General features: G+C 48.2%; 1 protein-coding gene across 1 annotated transcript; it reads right to left on the bottom strand.

Moving 5' to 3' along the window:
• Nucleotides 1-378: 378 nt before the first annotated feature.
• Nucleotides 379-14,240, bottom strand: LOC136661449 (metal transporter CNNM4-like). Its single transcript, XM_066638708.1, has 7 exons — nt 12,740-14,240; nt 9,728-9,868; nt 7,899-8,033; nt 3,464-3,633; nt 2,583-2,682; nt 1,395-1,558; nt 379-498 (listed from the first exon to the last, which is right to left on the bottom strand). The coding sequence occupies exons 1-7, from the start codon at nt 14,238-14,240 to the stop codon at nt 379-381; spliced, it is 2,331 nt and encodes a 776-aa protein (XP_066494805.1).
• Nucleotides 14,241-14,652: the final 412 nt, after the last annotated feature.

The raw sequence follows: 14,652 nt of genomic DNA, 5'->3' as shown, positions 1-14,652 counted from the left end.
GAAACCTGATGAAAATCATTACAACCCCATTTTGACACCCTCTTTCGGACACAGTCCAGTAGGAAGTTCTCCTGGGCAAGCTCCACCTCCCCTGAGCAGGTCTAGTGTGCTTTCTGCAATGACAAACCCCCACAGGGCTTTGGCCAGCTTCAGTGGAGCAGGAGAACTGGGAGGGGGTGGCTAGCAAGACTCTTGCATGCCAGTGTTGTGCCCCTCCTCATAGGACACAAAGCAATAACAGGGGAAGCTTTGAGGTGCGTGCTTTGAGTCAGGGCTGTTCAAAAGAGCAGCACCACCCTCAGTGGAGACAGACTTTCCATCTTTGGTTACTTGGGGAAGGAACTGCCTAGGTGAGCCCTGGTACCCAAGGAGCACAGTTTAAGCAGGGTCAGAGCTGGCTTCATGGATCTCCTCTTGCACTTGTTCATGACTCTCATTGATGGTGTTGCTCTCAACCAGTGAGGCCATCAGACAGTTCTGGTACTGATTCCGGGTGATCTGCATTACAGAACAGTGAGGGGGAAAGAAAAGGATGCAACTAATTCCAAAACACGCAGCCAACAGCCAGCCGGCACTATAATCTCTTGCCCATGTCTGGTGGAAGTCACCAGTTTGCAATGGCCATGCAAGATATTTCAGGGTTTTTAGAACTGTCCCACCACCACTTATGGCCAGCCTGGAGCCCAGGTGCTGTCAGGAGAAGTTTCTTCAGTGGTTCCAGGCACACATAAACATGGTCAGGTCAGCAGGGGGAGTGGAAGTGCCAGGATGCCAGTGCTCCAGGATGCTCCACTCACCTGGAAGAGGGGCAAGCCACAGAAGCTGAGCCATAAAGAGACCAGCAGTGGTGAGACTGAATTGAAAATATGCACTCAGGCTCTCCAAACCAGCTTAGTGGTAAAGGCAGGACTAAGGACGCACATGGGGGAGTGGGGGTTGGGTGGGAGTGGTGACACCACTATTTGCCAAAATTTTTAAAATCTTGGTATTTTCAAATAATACCATCATCTTATATACCAATTGATGTGTAATTTCATGCAGAATGCAATGACACAAACCACATTAAAATACACCTATTCTATTAAAAGTTATAGCACAAAATCAAGCAGGGTGGGGTGATGGTACATCACCAAGCCAACTGCCCCAGCGTTGCCCCGCCCACTGTGTAGGAGGAGGTCCATCGTAGGGGTGACATGCTGGCTTCCCACAATGGGTGATGCAAACCCTAGTGACGCCACTGGTTCCCCCACTGGAAGGGGCCTCATACCTCTTCTCCCATGGGTGGGAAAGCACCTGGGGTAATTTCACGTGAATCGAGGAAAGGGTTACACAGCCTCCCCTTCACTTCTCCCAGAATCCCTAGCCTCGAGCAAAGTCACCCACCCAGGCCTCACCTTGACATACAGGAGATCAGTGAGGGCACGGACCGTGAAGTCCGCCATATACTGCAGGCTGGTACTGGGAAGAACCTGATTGATGCTGGCAATACTGCTGAAGATCGGTACCAGGGTATCCTGGTGACTACTGGAGGAGAGGCGAGCGAAGGAGCCTTCTAAAACTAGAGGGGGGCACAATGAATGAGGCAGGCAAGGTCCCGCCACCCCCTTCCCTTCCTCTTTGCTCCCAGCTTCACCCACCCTCCCACCCAGGCTCCAACTTCCTCCACTTAAGCAAAGCACACCCCTTCACCAGTGGACAAAGGTGCCCAATTTGACAAAGTGGTCAAAGCCCAATGAACTGCTGTGAGGCCTCTCTGGGGAAAAAAACACTGGCTTTAAAGAGCACCAGAACATTACAGTAGCAAGCTGCAATCTGGGGAGGAACACAAAACTGAGATGAACATGTGCATTTACTTGTGAGTAGGCTAACACGCCTCAGCTCCTGTCCAAAGCCAGGGTACCTAAAGCCACCAGAATGGTGCCAATCCAATGAATGTGGAGCTCAGCGAATGCACCAGAAGGCAGGGCCTCCCACCATAGTAAAGAGGATAAAAATAGAGCAGCTTTAAAGCTCGGTGGGTCCCAACAGTCATTTTTAAAAGTGGACCCTCGTGCTAAAAAGTTTGGAAAGCACCACATTAATTCTCATGTAATTTTAAGTACATATTCCAATAAAAAATGTTTTATATTTGGGGTCCTGCAAAAATGTTTCCAACTGGGCCCTGCAGCAATCTGTGTTTCTGGACCCAGCATTCTTCACCGCCTCCCTTTGGTCCGCTGCTGAGCTCGGAAAGGGGAGATGCACAGGCAAGGAAGGAGATGTGGTAGGATAGCGACTTGCTGTTTGCAGACAGATGACACTGAGAGGAGATGGGGTGTGAGCTGTAGGGCGGGGGCACACAGTCTACACTCCCCATGACTCAGGACCCTTTGGGATCCTCTGGTCTGACGGCGACCAGTGTTGCAAGAGCAAACACACTTGGGACTATGCAAAGAATTCAAGAGCTGCCTCTCCCCAAAATGCCCCTCAGGCCCAGCCTGAGCCCCTTCCCAGGTGCTGCCCTCCTCCTGGTAGTTTGGGGCTCCTAGGGGTTCTCAGGCAAGAGGACTGTGTGGTTCAGAGGGGGAAGGGTTGCAGATTACCTGTTGGGAGAGATTGGCCCAGAGCCATCACCCCGTAGTAAGAGAAGGGTCCGTTCTCAAACTTCATATTTTCTTTGCAAGCTTCCACTTCCACCTTCCCCTGTAACAAAGAGGCAGGCTCAGTGGGTGCCTCCTGGAGCCCCTGAGCCACTGGGGGGGGGTGTCTCAGTGGCTCTTTGAGCCCAGTGTGAGCATGCTGCAGTACAGCTGAACCAAATAGTGCAGGCTTGTCATCTCCCCACACCCAGCCTCTGTAGCAGTGAGATCCCATTTTTTACACCTTACAAATTATTTCGAGTGCGATAGTCTGTGCACATGCTGGAAGGTCCCAGCAGAGTTGGATGACAAATACACAATGATTGCCACGGAGCAAAAGGTGTGCTTGCTCACGGCAGAGCAGGATCTGACACTGCTTCAAGAGCCAGTCTTCATGGTGACGTCAACCCCATCACTATGCAGATAGGGATTTACTGCCATGCTTCAAACATGGTCAAGGGAGACTTCAGCAGGAAGGCCATTTTCGGTGCATTTGTGACAGCAGCACTTTCAGGGTTCGACAGCCACTGCAGGAGTGTGATTTTCAATGGGAACATGGTGCAGGGGTCAAAGCTGAACAGTTCCCTCCCACCAAAAACCAGAAGTGACATTTTAAGACCCTCCATAGAAGGCGGGGGGCACTTCTAGGCTGGCCCTGGGGCAGCACAGTGGCCCAAACCACCACTCCTGAGAAGGGTTCATCATAGCCTCCATTAGAAGCCGGGCTACTTGAACTGGCCTTCCACAGCTGGCAGGTCAAATGGCCAAGCCCCAGGCATGGGCCCATGCCCTGCCTCTGGCTGTTTTCCCTGCTGGACGGGGCACAAGGGGCCTGGAGCAGCTACCTGCAAGATGAGAATGAAGTAGTCGGCCGGCTTGTTCCTCTGATACAGGTAGTGGTCAGGGGAGTTCTTGTTTGCGCTGTCAAATTTCAACTCACAGATGACGCCGCGGAGTTTGAGGAGGCGCAGAAGGTATTTCTCAGAGATCAGAACTGGGAAGAACTGCAACACCTCTGCACAAAAGGGGGAGCAGAGGGGCCAGTGAGTCATTGACAGAGAACGCTAAGCAGAGGGGGATCTCCCCTTCCCTCCCCCCAAAAGCCAGCCAACCTGGAGGCAGAGGGCTCCCCAGAGGTCAAGGGGGCAGGCGGCCACGGCGAGGGGAAAATCTACAACCAGAGAATCTGGCTCATTTCAATGAAATGGGCCCAGTTCAGTAAGGCGGGGGAAGGTGTTCTGTCCAAGTTCAGAGGTAGTGTTCTTTACTGCACGTTATTATTATTATTATTATTATTATTATTATTATTATTATTATTATTATTATTATTATTATTATTATTAACAGTATTTATATACTGCTTTTCAACTAAAAGTTCACAAAGCAGTTTACAGAGAAAAATCAAATAACTAAATGGCTCCCTGTCCCAAAAGGGCTCACAATCTAAAAAGATGCAAAAAGAACACCAGCAGGCAGCCACTAGAACAGACAGTGCTGGGGTGAGGTGGGCCAGTTACTCTCCCCCTGCTAAAAAAAAAGGAGCACCCACTTGAAAAAGTGCCTCTTACCCAATTAGCAGGGGTAATTCTGTTGTCTGACAATGTCAGAACAATGTTGTCTTACAGACAACATTCTGTTGTCATTTCCATGTGTTTAGAGAAGGGCTTGTGGCTACAGGTGGACAAAGTTGGTGCAGAATGAAGGTTGGTGCGTACTCCACTCCAATTCAAGGAGGGAGAAGGGAAGCTGCACACTGAGCTCCAGGGAAGGGGTGGGATTGCTGGTTCCTGCCCACTTGGAGCTTGGTAAGCACCAGGTGGACAGGAGAGGCAATCTGAAGCCATGACAGCTCCTTCCAGCACACTGGAAGTGGGAGGGGGGTGCCATTGCCACAGTCCTCTTCCAACTTGTTCTCCGCAAGCTGGCAGAGGTTCAGCCCACCAGCCAGGGTGGCAGTCTGGAGGAAGCGGCAGACCGGTGGCCAAGGTTTTGTCTGCTGCTCCCCCTACTTGGTTGCTCCATGAGACAGTTCCATGTTGCCCCATGGACAGCTCAGTGTTACCATATTGCTTGCCAGAGATTTCCTTCTTCTCCAGCCCTCTCCACAGGCACTCCAAGATCTCCATGGGAAAACAAAAGTAAGCGTTCCAAAGCAGAGTTTATATTCCAAAATGTTTATATTTATATTTTGTTTATATTTCTTTGTTTTGCAATAGTGGTTTATTGTTTTGAATTCCTCTCACTATCTCCTGGAACTAAATGTGGTTGATATAGCAACAAATGTAAGCAATAGAAACAAAACAACAGAATAAGAAGAATAGAACATCAGGGACATCTAGTGGAGTTAAAAAGACATTGCAAGGACAAGAACAGGACTTGACAAGTGAAGTAAGGAGGACGATATGCTGAGGACACCTAGTGGCATTAAAAATATTGCAAGGCAAAGGTTTATTTGACTTAAAATTTCCTTGTGTTGGTTTTTATGGGTGAACAGTTGATTTCTTGATGATGTGATGTGATATATGGGTAACTGATAGTGATACATGTGATAACAGATATTTGAGTTTTACAGGAAAGAAGACATAAGAAGGAAGAAAAAGGATGACAGGAAAAGGAGCGAAAGTTAGGGGCTCTCCTGCCCTGGAGTCAAGCTTGGGAAAACTAACACAAGAGGAACCAAAAGGGAAAGATTGGAAGCAGACAATACAAGACAATATAGAAAAATTAGTGGCGATGGGACAGCAGCACACAAATCAATTTCTGCAGGTTCAAGCTAGTCTGGATGTTTTAACTACACAACTAAATGATCTTAGTGTGCAACTGAAAGCTATTAAAGGCCAAGCAGATGAGAATACACAAAAGATTAGGAAATTAGAAGAAAAGACAACAAAAGATCAATCTAGAATACTGGAGATAGAACAGAACTAATATGATGGAGAGGCAACTTTAATGGAAATTCAGATGAAGAGTGCAGCTCAAGTGGTGAGAATACAAAATGTACCAGAACAGAAAGGGGAAGATACACGACGTCTGATTGGTGATTTAATATCAGAGTGGATCGACACGCCAACCAAGGAGATACTCATGGATCTGGATTCAGCGAGAAGAGTGAGCACTTTTTATCTAAGAAAACATGAACTACCAAGAGAAATCCATGTGAAACTCATCAGAACCTTTTACAGAGCTAAAATATTGAAGAACTCACAGGAAAAGGAATGGATGGTGGAGGATAGCAAAGTGAAAATTCTGAGACATATCCCATGAAGAGTGAGAAAAAAGAGAAAAAAATATGAAGAGCTAGCAAAATTCTTAAGAGGAAAGCAAATACCATATAGATGGCTTTCTCCCGGAAGGTATGTTTTTTCAATTCCTGTCACAGAGATATAATATAAATTCAACAGTGAAAGCAGAAAATTTTTTGAGTACAGTGATGAAAGGTGAGATGAGAAATGAAGAAACTGAGGAAGAGGAACTGAGAAGAACTAGAAAGTGTAGAAATGGAGCTGGAAGAAAAGAAATCAGATCATTCAGAGATAACTGAGGAATCAGAAAAGGAAGAAACTAGAGGGGCCAGGAGGCATTCACTGACAGCAACAAGAAGAAGACAAAAAGAGAAGGTGAATAGTATAAAGAAACATGATGGTAAAGGGGGGATGGAGTATTTACTCTGTCAACATAAATGGCTTAAATTCACCTCAAAAATGAAAGAAAGTCTTCCTTCAATTGTAAAAGTTAAATATGGATAGGTCATAATACAGTGGTGCCTCGCAAGACACAAAATTAATTCGTTCCGCAAGTCGTTTCGTCTTGCGAAAATTTCGTCTTGCGAAGCGCGGTTTCCCATAGGAATGCATTGAAATTTAATTAATGCGTTCCTATGGGCAAAAAAAGTCAGAACAAAGTCAAATTTGGTTTACAAAGTGTTTATTAAGTGCTCTTTAAAGGCATACATACTGTACAGAGGATTTCAAAAATTTCAAGCACAAAACTTCAACTTTTTAATTTTAAAAATTCATCTTGCGAAGCACAGCCATAGAAAAAATTCGTCTTGCGAAGCACGGCATAGAAAAATTTGTCTTGCGAGTCACCAGAAAAAATCGCAAAAACGCTTTCGTCTTGTGAGTTTTTCGGTGTGCGAGGCATTCGTCTTGCGAGGCACCACTGTATTAGAACAATGGGAATAGATTTGGAAATATAATATAAGATTTACTAGAACAACAAATTTTAAAGAAAATGTATATAAAATGTTTTATAGATGGTACATGACACCAGTAAAACTGGTAAAAATGAATCAGAACATATCAAAAAATTGTTGGAAGTGTAAATGTGTAGAAGGGACATCTTATCATATGTGGTGGACATGCAAAAAAAATGCAAGTATATTGGAAAATGGTAAGGGATCCAATACAAGAGATTGTTGGATTTACGATATCGCTGAAACCAGAGTTAATTTTGCTTAATATTACCTTAGATATTATAGATAAAGAAAATTATGTGTATTTAGTTATTATGATATTAACTGCTGCAAGGATTTTATATGTTAGATACTGGAAAGATATTAAAATTCCAATGCATTAATAGAGAAAATAATGAATGTGGCGGAAATGGATAGGCTTACAGAGATTTTGGATCAATAGCGCAAACCGACACAGATAGCGCAATGGAGACTATTTTATGCTTGGTTGAAAATGAAGTTGTAGATGTATGAGATAGGGCATTTAGATGAATATATTGTATACATGATATACATTATACAGGATATGATATGACAGATAAATGATATTAAGAGGCTAAACTAGAAGAGGAACAAGACTAGAAGTGCAGGGAGAAGTGCAGGTGTTGGGATCCTTCCCACCAGCCCATGACAGCTCTGCAGGACCCAGTGCACACAGCCGTGGCAGCAGGACTTCTCAAGCACTTTGCCATGCAACCTACTCACTCTCCCCTTACCCACGCCATGGCAACTGATGCTTCCATGTGCTCTCTGGATTTGAAAAGGAAAGGGGAATTGAGCAGAAGAGGAAGTGTGAGCCCAGCACTCTTCTCTCCATGTTCCCTCTTCCACTGGAGGCGGTAGCTACCTGCTCTCCTCTCCTCCACCCTGTTCCATTCTCCTCTTCTTTTTCAAATTCAGGAGCTGAAGAAGGAGCAGTATGGTGGGTGGGTGGAGGCAAGCACTGAGTGCCCCCAGCAGTGTGGGGACTATTGTAGCTGGCCTCATGGAGGGGCTGGCTTTGGATGCCCTCCCCAATAATAGAGATAATTGCCCAGAGCTCAGACCTGTGGAGAGAAAGCGGTGGGCAGCCAGGAGGAGCTGTGGGGTGATCTTGGCTCTGACGTCACTGTCCTTGTCCTTGAAAACAGAGAAGTCCCACTTCCGCGGGCTGTTGACTCTTCTCTTGGTGCGGTTGTCGGCTGCAAAGGAAGCAAGCAGGGACTGCATTAGGGAAATGGAGGGGGCAGGCCTTGCAGGGTCCCCAGAAAATGCTCTGCTCCACAGCAGGCCCTGCAGATTCTGCATCTGCCTCTCAGGGTGGCAGCTCCAGCACCACCAGGATGGCTGGCCATGGGTTCCAATCCTGCCCTGCTCACACCCAGCTGCAGAGAGATCTGGGGCCTGTCACTCGCTGCTCTGATTGAGTGCAGGTGATATTCGTGATAGTGACAAGGCACACCACACTGCTAGTGGAGGGCTCACACCCCCCAATGGCCCTACTAATAAGTGACGCTCCCCCCAAATTCCCACGGCACACCTGTGGACCGTTTGCAGCACACCAATGTGCCATGGCACGGTGGTTGAAAATGGAGGAGCAGCTTCCACTGTGGCACAGGCGTCACAGGTCAGGGAACCTGATCCGCTCTACCAGGGCTCTGCACTCTGCCCCAGGTCTTGAGGGAGCAAGCCAGCAGCCCTTCTCTGCCACTGCTGCAGGCATTGAGCGAAGGCTACAATGCACATAAATGCAGATCCCCCAGACCTGGCTGCAACTAGGAAGGGCTGGCTGGGCCCTGTGGGGTGCGTTGTCTGAAGCAGAAAGAATCACAGGTGAATATCTGCCTTCATAACACTTGAGGCAAGTTTGAAAATCTGTGGTGGTTCTACTGATGGTTTAGAAACCCAGGCTTCTGGTGCTTCTGGTGCAATGCTTCTGGCGGCCAGAAGGTGGCGCTTGTTTCCATACATCACTGTCCTATCTGCAAAGCTGCTCCCCCACTTTCCTCCCTATTCCCCATCGTTCTCTGAACTTTGACAAGAATCCTAATTTTCAAATTCTTCAGTGCTCCAAGTACTGCAACTGGAATGAACTACCCTTAGCCAGAAAAATGCATTCAAAGTCTAGAGCAGGGATTGTTCTGCAGGCAAAGCCAGACCCCTTGGGGGAAGGGGAACCAAAAGACAGGGTATGGGACTCACGAAAAAAAACAATTAAACGACAACATAATAATATAACCGTTTTGTTATATAGTAAAGAATAACAACAATTTTGCTTTTTAATTGTTAATAATTAACAATTAACAGTTGTTAACAATTAAAACAAAATGGTTGTTCTTAGCTCTCAAACTTTTTAGAGATGCCACTGTTTAAAAATGACGGGAGGCTCTCTGTTTTGACCCCCTCCTCAGATCTCATCTAAGCCTGGCTGGGAGAGCTGCTTCTGCCAAGGCTGAACTTTCTTTCTTTTTTGCACAGATTTATGCTCCACCCTACAACACCCTACAATAGGTATTCCCAGGGTGGCTTTGGGATACAGGCATGGGCTGTACTATAGCTGACCTGGTTTGGCACAGTGCATTTTCAACCAGTGTGCTGTGGTTCATTGGTCTGCTGTGAAAGGTCTGCAGGTGTGCTGTGGGGATTTGGGGGAGGGTCATTTATTAGTAGGGCCATTGGGGTATGTGAGCCCCCCTCTGGCAATGCAGTCAATTGTCAAGAAACTGATGGTATGCCTTGGTCCTGTTAGCGCCTTCTCAATGTGCCCGTGAAGTGAAAAATATTGAAAATCACTGGTATAAACTCTTGTCTTGCGGCACCTGAAAATGTAAAGTTGGAAGGGACCCACATATAGTGCTATTTTCTAAGAAGAGGAAGACCAGGGAAGGAACCTAACTGTAGATATCTGATTCATCCAGGATCTCTGAGTTGATGATCTCTTCAATGACATCCTCCAGGGTCACCACACCCACAACCTCATTGATGGGCTCCTGTTCACCCTCCTTCTCCTTTTGGACAATGGCCAGGTGAGATTTACCTGTGGGAGAGATTTGGGTCATATTACTTTGGCAAGGGACATACCAGAAGTGGGGAAAAAAGTTGTTAAATGCTATTTTCATAAAACCTAAAGGGTTATTTCCAGTGCTGAACATATTTCCATGGTTTCAGTAGGGGGATGTTTTGTCTTGTTATAATATCATCCAAAGCATGCCTTTGGAACTGCAACAGAAGGCATCTATCTCCGGACCAGATCAGATGGAAAGCTCTTCAACCTCTCTAGACTGAGAGCAAAGTCCAAAGTCCAGCTGAAATGTCTGCGTGACTTCCTCTTTGTCGACGATGCAGCTATCACTACCCACTCTGCCAAAGATCTCCAGCAGCTCATGGATCGTTTTAGCAAGGCCTGCCAAGATTTTGGACTGACGATCAGCCTGAAGAAAACACAGGTCATGGTTCAGGACATGGACTCACCTCCCTGCATTACAATCTCTGCACATGAACTGGAGGTTGTCCATGACTTTGTGTACCTTGGCTCAACGATCTCCGACACTCTTTCTCTCGATACCGAACTAAACAAACGCATTGGTAAAGCAGCTACCACGTTTTCCAGACTCACAAAGAGAGTCTGGTCCAACAAGAAGCTGATGGAACATACCAAGATCCAGGTCTACAGAGCTTGCGTCCTGAGTACACTTCTGTACTGCAGCGAGTCATGGACTCTTCGCTCACAACAGGAGAGGAAACTGAACGCTTTCCACATGCGCTGCCTCCGACGCATTCTCGGCATCACCTGGCAGGACAAAGTTCCAAACAACACAGTCCTGGAACGTGCTGGAATCCCTAGCATGTATGCACTACTGAAACAGAGACGCCTGCGTTGGCTCGGTCATGTCGTGAGAATGGATGATGGCCGGATCCCAAAGGATCTCCTCTATGGAGAACTCGTGCAAGGAAAGCGCCCTACAGGTAGACCACAGCTGCGATACAAGGACATCTGCAAGAGGGATCTGAAGGCCTTAGGAGTGGACCTCAACAAGTGGGAAACCCTGGCCTCTGAGCGGCCCGCTTGGAGGCAGGCTGTGCAGCATGGCCTTTCCCAGTTTGAAGAGACACTTGGCCAACAGTCTGAGGCTAAGAGGCAAAGAAAGAAGGCCCATAGCCAGGGAGACAGACCAGGGACAGACTGCACTTGCTCCCGATGTGGAAGGGATTGTCACTCCCAAATCGGCCTTTTCAGCCACACTAGACGCTGTTCCAGAACCACCTTTCAGAGCGCGATACCAGAGTCTTTCGAGACTGAAGGTTGCCAACTACTACAATATCATCCAATAATAGATTATCTGATGCCACGTGGACAAAGTCCTTGCTGCCATTTTGAACATGGGTACAACTCCCAGCCCAGATTTCCTCCACTGGCTCCCAATCCTGTACACTCAGCAGGAAAAATAAAATGAGCTAAGTTCTATTGTGGGTAGATCTCTTTTAAAAAAAACAACTCTCCCTTATGACACATTTGATTTGATTTGATTTTGATTATTTTTAGCCTACATTAAGCTAAAATTACAACAGCCACTTTCAAATGTATACAATGACGATTTGCATCACATCCTTAAAGACAGCTCAGTCGTCATCACAGCAGGCTGGTCTGAGCTGCAAAAGGCAAGACAAAGAGCAGCCCTACAGCCTTGCTACCCTGTGTTTTCTTTGGACTGACGAGTGGTCTGTGGCCACTCTCTTCTCAGGCCAGAGGAAGCCACGGGTGACAGTGCACACCAGAGTCACCGCTACATCACCAGCCTGACGGCTGGAGGTTCTTCTGAGATCGCTGCAACACCAGTATCCATCAGAGCAAGCCTGTCTCACAGTCCCCTGGGCCCCCACGCTTCATAAAGTCTGCCCAAGCCTTGCATCTAACCATGCTTCCTCCTCCCCCCCACCCTGCCCCCAGCCGAAGCAACAAATGCATATTCCCCACCAGCACTCAGCAAAAATGTTGTTCCGCCATCTACTATATTTACATTTATTTTTCACATTTTTATCCCTCCCTTCATCCAAGGAGCTCAGGGTGGTGTACATGGTTCCTTGGGCCTCACAACAACCCTGTGAGGTAGGTGAGGCACCGAGAGAATGACTGATGGTGCTGGTCACCCTATCATCCCTTCCATTGTGCTGTGCTAGACAGCTGCGTAGGACAGGGGTGTCAAACATTTCATATAGTGGGCTGATAGCATTCATGGCACCTGCTGAGGGTCAGAAGTGGCATCATTAAATAGGAAGTGACATCATTAAGCAGATGGTGGCCAGAAAGAAGCACTTTCTTCTCACTTAGAAACTCATTAGCTGCAAAAGAGAAAATGTGCAAAACTTGTTCGTAATTTCAACATGTAACATACTGGGAGAGCCCAGCTGTAATGGGGGCTGGACAAATTGCTTCTGGGGGCTGCATTTGGCCTGCAGGCTTTATGTTTGACACGCCTGGCCTAGGATCACCTCCTGTAAGTTCGTCCTCAGTGATCATAGATGACAAACACGGGAGACCTTGTTGGGGGGGGCAACATTCTTGGGACAGGAGGAAGGTCCACTATTCAACACCCTCGGCCATTTGAATGCTGGAACCTGCCCCCGGTTCCGCCTGGCCCCTCCAAAGATCTACAGAAGCTTTTCTTGTTCTTGGGCAAAGCTCCTCCCAGCTTGGAAAACAGGTGCATTGTCAAACAGGGGAGCAACAGCACAGGCTACCTGCCGTCCCTCACACATGCTCTCTGTCTTCATTCCCACTTGCTCTGGGTATGATGGGCCCTTCCCCCCTCTTCTAGCAATCGTGGGGGGTGGGTGCCTGCGTCTTTTCCCAAGCAAGTTTGCAAAGGGAGCAGAAGAAAATGCCTGGGGCCTGCCTTTGGCTTCTTACCTTTCTTGAATTCTTCGAGCACAGCGTCTAGCGTGGTGTTGTGGGAGACAAAGTGGACAGGGTGATTGTAGAACTTTGCTATGGTCTTGAGTGGGGTGCAGTCGTCGGGGTCTACGAAGGCCAGGTCCTTGACGTACAGCATATCAACAATGTTGGCCCTCTCCTTCTCATAGATGGGGATGCGGGTGTAGCCACTGTCCATGATCTCCGTCATGGTGTCAAAGTCCAGGATAGCTTTGCTGTTGATCAGGAAACAGTCAGGCAACGGGGTCATGACGCACTCCACTGTCTTTGTCCTCAGCTCCAGGGCGCCCTGGATAATATTCAGTTCTTCCTTCATCAGGTCATGATCTGTTAGCTTGAGCATCTCCACCAGCTTCTCCCGGTTGTAGATGGTGCGCATTTCCTGCCCAAGCAGGCAATCCAGGAACTTGCTAACGGGGTAAGCGAGCGGGAAAGTCAGCAGCATCACTATCCTGGTGATGAAGATGGTGTTGGCACCCACTGCCAGACCGTGACGAGAGCACAAAGCCTGCGGGAGGATCTCCCCAAAGAGGACAATGCTGACGGTGGATGCCACGATGGCCATGTAGTTTTCACCAAATAGTCTATCCACTAGGGTGGTGAGGGAGGCATTGACCAAGACGTTGCCTATCAGCAAAGAGCACAGCAAGTAGTTGCCCTTCCTGCGGAGGGGCTCGATCTTGGTGGCGTACTTCCTCTCCTTCGCTGTGCCACAGTGCTGCACAATGCGCAGCTCCGTCAGGTCCAGAGCCATCAGGCCCAGGGTGAGGCCACTGAACATGCCTGAGAGTGCCAAGAGGGCGAAAATGGAGGTGATCATCAGCCACAGAGGCAGGGAAAACGACTCCCCAATCACTTCAATGAGCAGGTCATTTTCCCTGAACTGCTGCTGCCGCGGCTGACCCAAGTCATCCTTAAGACACATCACATAGTCCTTGAGGTGGGTTTTCTTCCTCAAGGTCTCGACCTTCACATTCAGCAGTGCAGACGTCTCCTGGAAGACCTCAATGGAATGTCCCACCGTCAAATCATTGGTCTCTTCGAGGCAGGTGGCCTCCATGTCCCTGGTGCCGGAGGCAGGCACCATTGCAAAGTAGATGATCTCCCAGGTGCGTGAGCGGAAGCCCTGCCCGAAGATCCGGAGCTGGATGTCGCTCCCCTCCACCACTTGGATGACGCCCTTTTTCAAGTTGGCATTCACCCGCTTGGTGGTGTGCTCCAGCCTCATGCCTATGATGACCGTCTCGTTAGGGACTTTCTCTGCCGACAGTGGGGAGGGCAGCAGCCGCAGCAGCAGAAGTGCCTTCAGCAGCACCCACACTGAGGATCCAAAAGCCCAACTCCTTCTGCTCAGCCACCCGCCCAGACCCTTCATTGGACCAGGTTCACGGAGATTGACACCTACGAAATGGCCCCTCCTCTCCCGGCAGCTCTTCCTGGCAAGCGCCACAGCCAGAGCTGGGCTGGCACATGTCATAAACCCACCTCATTTGCATGGCTGCATTCTTTCCTGTGGAGTCCTCTTTCAGGAGACACCCGGCCTGCACTCTTCAGGGTCAGGATCTGCGCAAAGGTCTACAAAGGACTGCCTAGGAACGCACCCATTCCCCCTCTGTGGTGTGTTGCGTTGCATGTCGCGTAGATTTTTGTGCTGGAAAATGGGTTGCCCAAAGGAGTTCTGCCGCAAGGCAGAGAGATTGAAGGTTCAGCCCAGGAAACAGTGTGGTGGGCAGAAAAATGGGAGGGGGGAGGCAAGAGAATAAAAGGCTTTGGGGAAATGGTAAGCTAAAAACATTATTTTGGAGTAATAAGGCATAAAATGGGCCAGTTCTGGGAGGAAGGGTAAGTGCTTTCCTCCGGGAGTCCTTCCTGGCTTGACCTAGTCCCAA

Source organism: Tiliqua scincoides, chromosome 10 (assembly GCF_035046505.1).
Source record: "Tiliqua scincoides isolate rTilSci1 chromosome 10, rTilSci1.hap2, whole genome shotgun sequence".
Lineage (NCBI taxonomy): Eukaryota > Metazoa > Chordata > Lepidosauria > Squamata > Scincidae > Tiliqua > Tiliqua scincoides.
The sequence above is the reverse complement of the archived record's forward strand: the minus strand, read 5'-3'. Positions and strand labels throughout refer to the sequence as shown.